The sequence below is a fragment of the Pteropus medius genome, unplaced genomic scaffold, assembly GCF_902729225.1.
Source record: "Pteropus medius unplaced genomic scaffold, Ma_sr-lr_union100, whole genome shotgun sequence".
NCBI classification, from domain to species: Eukaryota; Metazoa; Chordata; class Mammalia; order Chiroptera; family Pteropodidae; genus Pteropus; species Pteropus medius.
Window position 1 is genome coordinate 48,652,455 of NW_024349800.1, and position 14,540 is coordinate 48,666,994.

At 45.0% G+C, this 14,540-nt stretch overlaps 1 protein-coding gene across 2 annotated transcripts in view; it reads right to left on the reverse strand.

The window, feature by feature from the left end:
• PLB1 (phospholipase B1) overlaps positions 1-14,540 on the reverse strand; it is a 147,814-nt gene that overhangs the window by 114,187 nt on the left and 19,087 nt on the right. Inside the window, exons 1-2 of one of the 2 annotated variants that reach the window (XM_039887495.1) lie at positions 7,069-7,258; positions 6,558-6,764 (exon numbers count right to left, since the gene is read on the reverse strand). In XM_039887495.1, the coding sequence (XP_039743429.1) occupies positions 6,558-6,612 (55 nt within the window). In that variant the 5' untranslated portion in view covers positions 6,613-6,764; positions 7,069-7,258. Of the gene's footprint in view, positions 1-6,557; positions 6,765-7,068; positions 7,259-14,540 lie in introns of those variants that run through there. The other variant, XM_039887494.1, reaches the window with a different exon arrangement.

Genomic DNA, 14,540 nt, shown 5'->3' on the forward strand with positions numbered 1-14,540 from the left:
TGAGTGGAAGGGGAGGGTCTAAGCCAGCCAGTGTTTGTCCCCTGTAGTGTTTTGGACTGTAAGCAGGTCTGCAGCACCTCATTCTCATTCACGCCCAGGGCCTGTGGAATGCTGCTGGTGACCTGTGAACAGGCCCAGCACGTGACTACCTGGGGGCACGGAGTCAGAAACCGTGAGTCACGCCCGGCTGCTGCGCCAACGCTAGAATATCCAGTGCTCTGAGAAGCTCAGGATGTTAGTGTCCTTCCATCAATGTGGTGCTTGAGAGTCAGTAGAAGGTGACGCTGAGGGACAGAGAAACTTTCTGGGGTAGCTAGACTGACCTCTGAACGTTTGTCTGAGAATTCTGGAATGGTCAAGGTGAGCAGATCTTTGAGATCATCTTGTTCGATACCTCTGGGAACTAAGAACCAGGGAGTAGCAAACTTGACAAAGACGTCTCACAAGTTACTAAAAGGGCCGTGTGTGTAGCTCGATTCTCCTTAACTTACTCCGGTATGCTTTCCTTGAGACCAAAGTCTTTTTAAGAGAAGTTTATAAAAAGCTTATTATTAGGTGTGTCATTCTATAACCCGAGTTTCTAGCATAGGGAAATTTATTCTGTTGCCATGTCTACCGGACCAATATTTTCAGTTGCCTTTACCCATCAGTCAATCCAGATTTATAGTCAGGATGCCAAAAATGACATAGGATTAACACTGTCCTGGCCTTGGGGTAGATACTATCTCTAGTCTGATAAGGTTACAAAAAACTTTAGAGATGGTGTGGCAAGTCCCAAACCACCACTCTCTAAATACTCCGTGTCCCGTGCTGAGTCCTGTGCTGACGGCCACAGGGAGACGCCACCACCCATTACAGATTCCACTCCAGGTAGAGACCAGTGCTCCCTCCTGTCTTCATCTCCTGATGCCCTCCCAATATCCCACATCTACATGCTGTACCCCTAGAGCGCGAAGGGGGCTCTACGGAGCAGTCTCAACAGGAGAGAACACATTCGAAGTCGACCTGAGGTTTTGCCATGACTCACCGTATGACCTCAGACAAAGAAAGCTTTGTCTTTAGATTGCTTTTGTCCTCAACTTCCTCATGGGGAGAATTGAGGCAGAGCCAGAGTCAGGAACAACCCAAAGAGGGTCCTGTGGTGAAAGTGAACAAGCAGCGCCTCGGTGGTGGCAGGCCGGAGCCCTGCCTCCTTCTACACTAATGTCCCCCACGGTCACTCCAGCTCCAGCTTTGCCTCGGCCACCACGGGCCAGAACTTTAAAGGGGACTCTCAAAGCTGGAGAGGGTAGGAGCAATGATGACTGAGCTCCAACAGGAGGGGAATGTCATGGAACAGTGTAGGGGCCGTATGGTGTCCCCCATCAGGAAGGTCTCTTTCCAGAGACAACTGGTAGTTTCTGGACTGAAGAAGGGAGCATTGCCTGAGGACCACTATTTCTCACTGAGATGCAAGAATGCAAGAGGAAATGCTTGCCTAGGGTGAAGAAAAGCACCTGGCCTTCCCACAGCCCAGCAAGCTCCCTATTGGGCCGCTATATCGGAGCCACATACACAACTGGTCAGTGTGTTGCCTCTTCCAACTCTTGACCTTTTGTATCTAAAGGTAGGGGACTCATCTTGCCCAAAATACCATTTGTGTTAGGCTACTACCCTGCTGAAGAAATCTTTAATAGCTCTCCACTTCTCGCTCTAGCAAATTCAAATTCTCAGCTTGCTGCATGACCTTGGACCAGTCGCTTAACCTCTGTTGGGTTCAGTTTTTGTAAATGTAAAATAAAAGATTTGGATTAAATCGTTTGGGTTCAGTTTTTGTAAATGTAAAATAAAAGATTTGGATTAAATCGTTTCAGAAGTCTCTTTAAGCCAAATGGACACTATGATGATCTCTATTGTTCTTTTTGTCTTGGGATTTCAAAATTCTACTTTATCTAACGCTTCACGTGCCCCAACACCCACCCTGTACTCCAGCACAGGCCCGCTCCCTGCTCCTCATACCCATCACGTTGAGCCCCCACTTTGTCTTTAGCTATGCTGCTCCCCGCAATTGCATGTCCTCCTTGTTCCTGTGTTTATCTTAATCCTGCTCCATCGAGTTTTACCTCTCACATGAAACTTCTCCAGCCCACATTCATCACTCAGTTCTCTGAATCCTGTTGCTTGTATTACAGCTACTCACATCTATTTTCGTACTTAATTCTTCTCCAGTGATTTTATGCAAATCAGTTCTCTCTCCCCAGACGGTTCTTTTCATTGGGTTTATTATCTACCAGCCAGGTTCTGCCTAACTCCAGTTCTTAGAAGGATGCTCAGTTAATTGACAGTAGCAAAAACACAACTTGATGAAAATAATGACTGACAATAAAACCCTAAAAATCTACAAGGTACAGATGACATTCCAGGAATGCAAGATTCCCGAGCCCGCAGAGAAAATCCCATACCTGTGCTTGTTGCCCAGAGCAGGAATTTGGAGGCAAGTGTGTGAACTGCAGTGGGGGTGGGGATGCCATCAAATATATGACTCGAGCAAGTCCCCTCCCTTCTCTCATCAATAACTGGAAGGACTTGGGCCACCAGAAGTTCTCCAAGGTTTCTACTCTCATTTGAAAAGATATTTCTAGAAGGCTGGGCTGGCAACCTGCAGGAAAGGATCCTTGTAAAATGAATGTTGACTAGTTTTACTTGTTCTAATAACGAGAGAGATTCTTTTCCTCACACGATGACTTTGCCCAGTTCCCACTTTTGGCTTTGCATAGGCATATTACCAAGGCAACAAATTTTCGTTCACAAGCATGATGTTCCCTTGGAGAACTTTGACCCATTCTAGGGAAGAAAAAAAAATCAGGCGAAAGTTGTATTTTACTAGATACAGTGATTTCTTGCCAACTTGCTTTAGCCAATTACAGTTTTGAAATAATGATGTTTTAGTTTTATAAACTCAAACTTTCAGAGCAAGAATTTGTTCTCAAATGTGTTGTTGAGCCATTTTAAAGCTTATATAAAAGCCCAGTTGTGAATCTGTCTTTTCTTGGGCTCAGTAGTAATGCATGGCGGTGGTAAAAGGCCTTGCTCTAGACTCAGACACAGGACTGAATTCTGGCTCATGTACTTATTAGCTAGATGACCTTGGATTAGTTATTTGAGTCTCAGTTTTCTCTCCTGTAAAATGGGGATAATAGTCCACCCCCTTTAAAGGGACGCTGTTGTATATGTATCATGCTTAGTATGGGGCTGGGCTGTTCTAGAGAACTTTACACCATGAGTATATTTTTTCACATAGTTTTGACTTTTGAACCATGTTAATGTTTTATATACTCAAAAAAAAAAAAAGTAAAAATCAATAAGAATGGCAGAACCCTATAACCGAATCCAAACGGAGACAAACTTAACTATATGTCAAACAAACAACCACACAAAGAGAACAAAAGAAAAAAAACTAATCCAAGTGATTTTGAACAAAGAATTTCAGTTATACACCCTGTGTGGGATATATTCTGAGGACAAGAGAATGACCAAGAAATCTGAACTTCATTTGTTGGTGATGGTGTTACTGTTGTAGTAACTCCAATATTATGGTATGTACGTCATGGGATTCAGCAAATGGATACAATTACTGATGCTTTTGTAACCCTGGTTCGCACGGTGGGAGGACAGTACAAATCTGAAATGGGAAAAGGAGATAAAAGTCTAATTCTAACTAAGATTAGAGGTAGCTGTGTAATTGTTTTAAAAAAGGAAACTGTTTCTTAGCTCTGTCTACTGAGAGGGAGCAGCAATGAACATGCCTCAAACCCAGATCTTTGTTTCTAAATCAAATTCCCTACCAGTTGGAACCATGAAGAAATGGCCAAACTCCATGGCCAAGATAGGAAAAATATAAGATTAGCCTGAATAACTTATTCCATAATGTTAAAAAGTGCTTAAAAATCGATGAGGACACAGGACTCAGCTTGAAAGGGCTCTCGCTGGCCAAATATGTAATGACTCGAGCACCAAAAGTAATGACTGAACTTGATCACACACTGATTAATCAAAGAATCAATAAGTCCATTTTATGTTTAAAAGATAAAACATAAAAGGAGTGAGAAAAAGTAAAGACTCTCTTTTTATGAAGGAATGTCAACTAATATTAGAAGGAATGACAGGCATTTTTTAATCACCATTTTACGCTCATCATGGTAATAATAGATTCAGACAAGAATCACCAGTCAGATGGTATCACAGCATCTCCCTACAACTTACAAATCACATAGGGGAAGGTGCCTTTACAAGGGAGAAATCTGGCAGACATCGCCTTCACCAAATTATCAGATTTAACATGACTACTTGGCGTATTTAACATCAGGTGGATCCTCTAATGTGTCTCACCTGGATGTAACATTATGTTGCATTTCTGGCCAAAGAGTTTAATCTGATTCTAGCAATAAAGAAACAGTTTAGACAAATCCAAATTGGAGTGCACATGTCAAAAGCCAGTCTAAATTTTTTAATGACACACAAAAAGGAACAAACCAACAAAAAAAAGGTTAAAGAATTGTTCTAGATTAAAAGAGTTTTTTTTAGAGGCAGGACAATTACATACAACATATGGTCTTTGGTAAATCTATTAGGCAAAGACTGAAAATATAAACAGAATAATAAGAAGACAACTAAATTAATTCACCGCATTAGAAAATTAAAGGAGTAAATCATACAATCATCTTAATAAGTGCAGAAAAAGTATTAGATAAAATTTAATGTCCGCTCATGATTTAAAAAAAAAAAAAGAAAAACCGCTTAGCAAATGAGAAACTTTCTTAGTTTCATAAGGAGTTATCTACAGAAAAGCTGGTAGCAAACACCATACTTTCTGACAAAACATTTAAAAAAAATTTTTTTTTAACTTGGAAATAAGAATACCTCCGACCATCACCTCTGTGAAAAACTGTCGTGGAGACACCAGCCAGCCCAGTAAGGCAAAAGCAAGAAAAGGTACACAGACTGAAAAGAAACCACACTGTCATTATTGGCAGGATTATGTATATAGAAAATCCAAAAGAATATACAGATAACATTAAAGTTTATAAGAGTTGGAGTGGGTTCAAAATCAATATACAAAAATCTATTTTCTTTCTGTATAACTTGGGCCATGATCGCAGCTTCTCTACTTTTGTTCGTTTCCACTCAGGATCAACCGGCGAAAGCTGGATACATTCCCCAAATGAATCACTTCGTTTCTAGTTAGCAACCTCCAGCTTCCCCATGGCAACAGCCTCCAACCAGAGGACCCCTGAAGCCTTCCCCTTTTCACTCTCAAGCTTTCTCACTCCCCTGCCTGCCTTGGAGTCTCTGCCCAACACAAGTGATATTGGCTGACCCCCCTTGCCACAGCAACCTCTGAATAGACGCCATTTGTTCTCATGTGGGTGGTCTTCATTTTTTTTTTTCCCCCCGAAATTAAGTATTTTGCTCATCTAAAGTCTCCATAAAGAGAGTGGAAAAACAAACTTCAGAGTAGATGTATCTGCCCTACGTATAACCCACAAAGAGCGAGTGCACAGCATGTATGAAAAACTCCTCCTAAAAACCCATAGAATGATGGGAAACACACTTGAACAGGCACTTCACGACAGAGGAAATCAAACGGTCAACAAGCGTTAAAATAAAAGCTCCTCAGCCTCAGTAGCAATCAGGAAAATGCAATCACTCGGTGCAGTAAGCAGAGTAGGCATTATTATCCCCTCACCCCAATCCTCCCATCTAGACACGCACACCCCTAGATTCAGAGTGGGCAACCGACTTGTCCAAGGTACCCAGCAGGACTGGTGCCTGGACTGCAGCCAGGCCTCTGTTCTCTATCTCCTTTTGTCCCTCTAGGGGCTCCAGGGCAAATGCTTTCTCGCTCTGGGCCCAGGACTTTCATTTGGGAGAGAAGCTAAAAAAATCTTTAAGATTCTTCCCAGTGTAAAGAATTCTGTCTTTCTAACAAAGGGAGGAGGGAAGAGCCATAGGTCAGGTGGACGGGGGCAGAGAGGGATGACTGTAGAGGCACAAGCTCACTGTAATTATTATTGTCAGGAGAAACCCAAAGCCCTGGCTGGCAGCCCACTCTTTTCCATCAAGGTGAATGGCACTAAAGAAAGTGAGCAATCTTTTAGAATTTATTATCCCGAAATCTGTCTTCTTCTGTTCTTTCAGCAAAAACAAAACCAAGCCCATAAAAAGTAATAATCAAAATATGCTTCTTATTAGTAATATTTCCACGTGAAGGATGAGAAAAATCAAGGTCCAGGGAGGCAGCTCTTGCCTAAGGCTCCACACAGCACAGAGAACAGAATCCAGGTCTTTGTGACTCCCTACACCCATGGCTTTTTCTCCCACCATGGAGCTGCTGCTCGTCCTTCTCACTTATCCCAAGACTTCTCACCCCATGGCCTTGGGCACTTAACCTCAGCATTCCAGCCCGCTTGGGTCTGAACTGTACATTCTGTGCTCGTGAAGAGTACACATTCCGCTCGCAAGCTCCGTGCCTCAGCAACATGGGACACCAGCAGGGCTGACCCTTCGGGCAGACTTACCTTGCCCCAGAAGTGGCAGCAGCCCCAGGAGGAAAACGTGTGTCCACAGCCCCATGCCAGAATCCTCCAAGTATCGCGGGCCTCAGATGAACCGTTTCCACAAATGGACCAGTTGTCACTCTTCCTCCTTTTATGCTCCTTTATTGTCTGATAATGTGCCTGTCATAAATTTTACTGTGTTCACCTTTGAAAGAGGGCAGTGGCTGGCTGTAAATAATAAATATTAACATTAAGGCAGATGTCTCGAGGTAGATGGGTCAAAGATGGGTAGCATGTTCTAGATGAAGGCATCAAAAGACCAAGCCCACTCAACTCCCTTCACATGGCCTCCCCGGAATGTGGGTGCCCAGAAATTGCCCGTGTCAGGGACTGGTCTGCTGGGGAGGGGCATGGGGCTGGAATCCCAGGTCGGCCAAAGCTGTGAGAACTTGGGCACGTCCCTCATCGTGGCTTCAGCTTCTTGGCTGTAAGCCATGGTCATAAATAAAAGCCATGAAAGGAGTGACAGTACTTTGTAACAACTAAACCATGGAGCCGCTGCCAAACGCAAGGTCTCTTAATATGAAATGTGTTCCCAAGGTGTCTCAGGAGCACCACCGGGAACCCTGGTCTCCGTGATGCAGAGGTATGTTTATGTCCCCACCCCACATCCAAAGCACGGGTGACTGGAAGTGTTGGACCAAAGTGCACACCACACACCTATTGTCTGCATGTTTAATTGAGAGATACGAACCAGGGGTGAGCCATGCAACTCATGTGACATGAATCAGCAGATTCCTTTGGGCAAACTCAGACGGAATGCTGGGCTGGGTCTGAACTGGGCAGGCAGAGCTGGCATTTAAAGCCTGGGTGACAAAATACCTTTGAGGGCAAAATTTAAAAATTTTCCCACAAATATCAGGAACAACTGCCTTCGGTTAATATGAACAAATATATTTAAATCATCCTTGCATTGGCCCACCCTTATGGCAGTGAGGCCGAGAGCCTGACTTCTGAGATCCAGTGAGAAGCCTGGAACTGGCTTCTATGACCCAACCTCAGATCCTGATCTGCTGACGTGTTTCTCATATGTTTAAAATCACAGTTATAGCTTGGTTATCTTGACTGTAAAGTGATGACAACATGGGTGGCCCTTTTTTCCTGGTCCCTGGTATCAGGATGTTGTCTTCCTTTCTTATCTGCTCAGAAAAATTTGGCTTGTGGGTGACCAATGATTTAGCTATGACAAAGGCTCGGCTTCAGGGCAGCATGGAGGTCTCAGGTCACACTGGTAGTGTGTGGGTACTGATACAACTAACCCGGCAGGCCATCGGCTGGTCCCAGAGGCTGAAGAATGGCACGCACAGAGAAGGAAGAAGAAAATACCCCCCAGGCGAGGTCTGCCATTTGAGCATGGATGCTCCTGAGTCTCTGACACTTGGTATCTTCATTCAACTTCCCACAAGCTCAACAAGAGACCCAAAGCTTCTGTCCTGCCACTAAGGATGTCAGGTGTCCACCCATCTCTATGCCACCAGCAGCTTCGAGGAGGATCCCCAAACCTACTTGCACTGAATGAGTGTTCATAGGTCCCCACTCATGCTTAGACCAGTGGGAGGTGGGTGGGAAGCATGATGGGAAATGGGCATAAATAGTCTGGCTCTACAAGCCATGCATTCGCTTCTATATCTTACTGCTTCCCTGCGTGACCACTCTAGCCCATCTGGGCTGGCACACATACCAACCTAACCCCTTTTTACATTTAGAAAAATTGAGAAAGGACTTAAAAACATGTTTAACCTTTGCGAGGCATTTTGGTGTGGGAATATATTACCTCTTAGGTATAAGAAAGCTTCGAGTCCTGTCAAAGCATCAAGGAATTCTCATCAACTGAGGCAGTGGGGGAATAACACTCCTTGGGCATCTGATCAGGCAGGTGATGGGCTCTTTACGTGTGTTAGCTTAACGGGTACCTATTATCTATGTGATCTATTAGCAGCTGTGAAAAACATAGGGAAAACCTCATCAAAAGCCAGAGACAAGTTCTATCACTTGTTTACCAATTTTTGTTCTCTGATTTTTGCTGCTAGAATATCCTAAGAGGACATGTCTTAGAGGAGAAAAGATTCTCCGTTTCAGTTTTTAGCCACAAGCAGCAGAAAGGCGCAGGCCCATGAATTTAAATCTTTTAAGAATGGCAGTCCGTGCTTTGCTCAGAAGGCACCTTGGTGACTGAAAAAGCTTAGAGTTTGCTGTTGTCCAAGAATCCACAAGGGTGTGTTAGACCAAGAATGTGGAGAGCTGACCTTAGAAGAGTATTTAACTGGGGTTTACAACCCATTCTTATCCCATGATTTTAATTTGGTGAATGATCCGCTCATTTTAAAAAATAAAATAGAATATAAAATATCTGAGGGCATTGCAATTGGTAAGGGCAAGTAATGTTTTGGGAAACTTCATTTCAGCTATATGGGGTGACGTAAAATGTATTTCTTAATAAGGATCACAGTAAAAAAAAAAAAAAAAAATTCAAAACCACTATCTCAGAGAGTAGATCCAGATCTATAAAGAAATCCCTAGATTTTGAGAAAAAGAAAACAGGTTTGTTTTTTCCCTCGGGTTATAAGATGCAGCTAACAACAAATTCCCTTGTACTAGGAGCTAAAAACAATGCCCGTGGTTGGCTGTGGGCCTGGGGAAGAAAGTACAAATCAAACTTATAATGGTTGTGAGCAGAGAGTAAGTGAAATGTTTCTCTTCTTTCAACAAGAAAAGCCTAGTCCCTGGCTCCCGGGTGAGCTCTGCCAATGTGGTGGAAGTATGTGCCAGTAGCCTGTCACCTAGGACTAGTATCCATTGGTGCCTATTTGATGGAAGATGCAGAGCTGAGAGAGGAAGGGTCCACACCAGAAATGTGGGACCACAGTACTGTCCACCTCAGAATAATGTGCACAGATGCTGGAAATGACATGAGATTGTCTGCCCCAAGCTTTGGGTTTCCTAAGTACCTACTGGCCCTCACTATAACGGCTCTGTATCATTCACTCCTTCTGCATGAAACATAGCCCAATGTTCCTAGTGAGCTTACCTTGTCAGCCCCCAAAACCCTTCCCCTCCCAAAAGCATCTAGCTCAGTGTCCTGCACATACAAAGCCCTCAATAAATCTTCATTTACTGAGTATTCTCTGGGGGCAGAGACAATGGGTTTAACGAAGCCTGTGTTCTCTAAGATCCTTCCCACAGAAGTAAAAGGAGGCATGGATTAGGAATCTCCAAACCCAGACATTATTCTGATGCTAGAGTTCCCATACATACACAACACAAGACCTGCACGTTCACACACACGTATAAAACATTGTCCGATGAAAGTAACTGAGCTGATTTAGTTTCCCTTGGGCAGAGGCTTTGTTTATATCAGTATACTAAAGAGGAGTTCAAGGAGTGAAAAAAAGACGAAATGAAGGGGCCAGTGATGTATGTCTATAAAAAAAAAAAATTCAAATATCACAGAAAAAAAGAAGAGAAAAGAACAGCGTAAATTGCCGTAGAACATGCATTCGTGAGACCTGGCCTTCTTGCCCGCGCTGTCTCCCCAGCAGCTAGCACACCGCCTGTCATAGTGGGCATTCATTAAACGTTGGATGGCGAATCAATAAATCTATGAAAGGCAGAATAAAAGGAAAGAAACCAAGACCACTATAAAAAGTTCAGCTTAACGAAACAGAACAGAAAAGACAAAGGGAATACGAATCATGTTTTAGGATACAAAACTAAGGAAAAAGAGAGAGGCATGGCGCCACAATACCATGAAGCACAGTCGGAAAGTAACACTGGAGCTCACAGTTCACGGCTCTTCCCCTGGAAGGGAAGACCACCACCACCATTATCCGTCCACACAGTGGTCCTCAGTCCTGGCTGCATATGGGAATCGCCTGGGAAGCTTTGAAGGAAAATACCTGTGCCTGGGCTTCGCCCTCAGACGTTTTGAATTAATTGGTCAAGGGTCGGGGATTTGAACATTGGTCCTGTTTAAAGTTTACTGTTGGCTTCTTCTGACGTGCAGATAGGGCTGAGGGTCCTTGCTCCAGGCCTGTCCAGTGCCTGAAACTGAGGGATGTAGGCAGCTCCATCTCTGCTACTGAGGGACAGACCCCTCCTTAGCAGACACCAACGTAGAGCCCAGGGCCAGCTCTCCATTCCGGGAAAGGGACGTCCCATGGAGACAAGCCAGCCAGTGTGACCAGCAGGCACTGGCATACAGAAGCAGCTCTCCCCCGGATCTTCCAGAGCTGAGATCCCACATGGCAGGGCCCACGGGGTGCTCTGGGGACAGAAGTGGTGTGAGAGTATTCTGCCCACCAGGGGGATCCAGAGGGAACTTCTGCTATGTGGCTAATCTTTCCCTTGCTCAATTCCTTTTGCATCCTGTCTGTGATAGCTGCGATCTGTTCTTCAAATCCAAAGGGAATAATCAAAGTCTCCCAGTCTTTCCTGGGAATATCACATGCTTCAGACCGTGCCGGAAGGGCCCTGGCTCCCACAGCCCCATTCATCATGTGCTGTGTTCAGAGCAGACCACGTGGCCCAGGAGGCTTCTCCTGGACTAGGGGTTCAGGGAAGGAAGAAAGCCTTCTACCACCAGCAGGGGGCCATCCCTCCATCCACATTGCTGCTCCAGGATGGGGTCCTGGGCCTTTGGCTGTGGGCCAGGGGATTGCTGTGGCATGGCTTCACCAGCTGGGCTGTCAGCCCCTCTCCACCCACACACACTGCACGTGGTGATATTAGCTTTAGCAATGATGATGATGCACAAATGCGTTTGCTTTGCCAGCTCCCTGGGCAAGCCTACTATTTACCTTTGACGGCACCACCCATGATGGGGCCGTGAGAGTGAGCAGGGAGAGGGTGAGGGCTGGCCTTTTGTTATGGGGCCCTGATGCAGATGGGCTTGCTGGACCAAGTGAGCAGATCTGATCTGAGCTCCGGCCATCAGGATAGCCAGGCTGGATCGGGCACAGCGCTGAGGAGCTTTGTCACCTCAGGTTCTGTTTCCCAGGGAGTGCCTGTGTGCCTCTGCCTCTGGACACTGCTGGCTGAGGTGAGTCAGCCTATCATTCCAGAATGTTCTCACCTTGTGGGTTCAGGAAGGGCCATGTTCATAGCTGCAGGGTTAGCACCCAGAAGAGAAAAGGAATCTTTGAATTCTATACTGTCTCCATTCTAATCCACGCACATTTTCTCTTACTACATTTCTGAAAACAGACTCTTACAATCCACAGAAATGCTTAGAAACTTGCCCCAGATCACACAGAGAGCAGGTAGTGAACACGAATTTTTAATACTGGGTTTTCTGTTCCAAAGGTCAGTCCTCTTAACACAAGGCACAGCAACTTTTGTTCGTTTCAGTTTGTTCCTTAATTGACCTCAAAGGCCTCCGAGAGGCACATAGGACCAGGAACAGCAGAGACGTGAGCCTTAATTGCAGGCGGTCCAGAGAGTGGCCGACATCTTGGTGTGGTCTCTGCAGGAGCCCACATGACTTCTTTTTCCCATTCACTTTCTTCTTTGCTTGTGAGACAAATTTCCAACTTTTCCTCTCTGTTGATGTTGAGATCCATGTCTTAACAAGAGTGAGGCTCTGAGTTTCTGAGTTTTACCATCTCTTACTGGATTTCTGTACCAATCCCTGCAGGCTGGCTGCTCAAATCCTCACCCACCCAAGGGCGACCTTTTAAAATACCTTCTACTCGCTGGTCTCTACCCGCTTTGATGTGGTTTCTGCTCCTACCAATCTACCAGACATGCTCTAAGGTCAACAGTTTGTTCAGTCCAATGGACAGTGAGATCCTCAGACCTCATCTTACTTGGCAGCTCAGCAGCATTTGACAGCTGACCTCTACTCCTAGTCTCAGAGCCCTGTGTCCTTGGCCTCCATGCTTGTAGTTCCCTGGTTTCTTCTCTGGCTGTTCCTTCTCAGCCTCTTTTGCCAGCTTCCCCTCTGCCTCAGGACTTTGGCCTGGACCTTCCTCTGTCTGTCTCTCAAGGGGATCTCACCTCCAACCCCCCATGGCTTCATTTAAAATCGATGTAGCAGTGATTCCTACATTTCAATTTCCAGCCACTTCTCTCTTCTAAACTTCAAAGCCCATAAACTCTTTCATTGATTCAACTTCTCCACTTTGATGTTTCACAGGCACCTCACACTTGAGGAGTTAAGCAATAGAAGTAGGATCTCCCCCCACTTATTTGTACCCCTACCGGAAATGGCGATAGTGGTTGTAGACCCACCCAGGAATTATCCTTGAAAACTCCGTCCCCTCGGCCCCAATAGATCATCGATTTCTGAGTCCCATAAATTCTATATGCTAAACCACCTCATGAAACCACTTATCATCCCTCATTGTCAACGCCCCTACCTGGGCCCAGGCCGCCATCTTGCCTTCCCTGAATGGCGGCAATAGCGGCTCACATGTCTACTCCTGCTTTTTCCAATCAATATTTTTTTTCACGTGGCAGCCTAAATGAGCCTTTCAAAGTGCAAATCCAGTGTCGCACCTTTGTATAAAATCTTTCAACAGTTTCCCTTCGACAGCTTCCCTTTGCCTGTGGACAAAGTCTGACCATCTTAGTATGATTTATAAGGCTTTGTATGTCCTCTTCTTCTCCAGTCTCAAGCTCCATTCTCCCCTTCTTCTCCGAGCCCAGGCTCACTGGGTTCCTTTCACTTCCTTGAACATGTCATCCTTTTTGCTACCTCAGAGCCTTAACACATGCTATTCCCGCTGCCTGGAACTCCCAAGCCACTCCAATCCCCTTCTTATCTCTTGGCCTCACTAACTCTCCCTCTGGGCTTAGTTTAACTATTCCATAATTATGAAATGCTTTTTCTAGCCCAGTCAATGTAAGGCCCTGTCTCATGCTCCCTTGGGCTTCTGTGCTTCTACTCCAGTACTCAGCTCACTTGTAACTGTTTGTTCAAAGTCTATTCTGTCTGACCATGAACTCCAGGAGGGCAAGGACCAAATGATTTGCTGCTGTGTCCGTAGCACTTAGTAGAGGACCTGACATCAGCAGATGCTTACCGATTGCTGCATGGATAAAAATACCCAGCCTCGCCCCAGCCACTCCTCTAGGGCCCTCAGTGAATAGAGTTAAGTCCTCTCTCACAGCACATTAACTACTCCTGCAGCCCTCTCTTCAGCTCCATCATATCACTTACTTCATTATGTCAGGAATCAAAAAATTGTTCAACTGCAGCTGTCTCCGTTGCTGTAAAGGGTATGACCCATGCTTTAATCATATGTGTAACTGCGTGCACAGTCCCTAACACAGTGGCTTTGCACACAGTGGGAAACTGTCCCAAGAATTGTACTCTTGGCACCAAGAACAACACATTGTTGCACAAAGGAAGGGGAGCCCTGCTTGGCCTCTGCCTGGCCCAGATATCTTCCTATACTCCTGTCTCTAGAGTTAAGAAATCTCTTTAAATAGTCTTCTAAAAAAAACAAAAACAAAAACAAAAAACAAAAAACTCCCCAGGAAAACCTGAAAGTTTCCTAGTCTTGTAAGTTACAGATATTGAACCAATCAATGATTGCCAAATGTACTTGAAGGTCAATTCGAGTCTCCTCGTTTCTAAAAATCCCCCTATAGAATGCTTGCCAATCATAGACTGTCAGTATTTCTTTTTGCTTGTATAAAACTTACTCCCCTTTGAGACACCTCTGAACCCCGGCTGAAATGAAAGCAACTGCAGATGGTGCCCTTGTGGCTGCGTTTATAAATAAACAGTCTTGTCTAATTTTGTCCCAGGTTTTGTTTGATTTTTTACTGCAATCTTGGTGCTGTGACTCAGTCCGACCTGCTTATCGCTGCAGACCTTGGATCCTGTCCAGGTGTGATGCCCACCAGGACCCCTTGAGCCTCACTGCCCATGAAACATCGTTCACATCGACAAGTAAGTTTGCACGAGACCTCAACTCTGCTCTCTTTGCATTGAGTTCC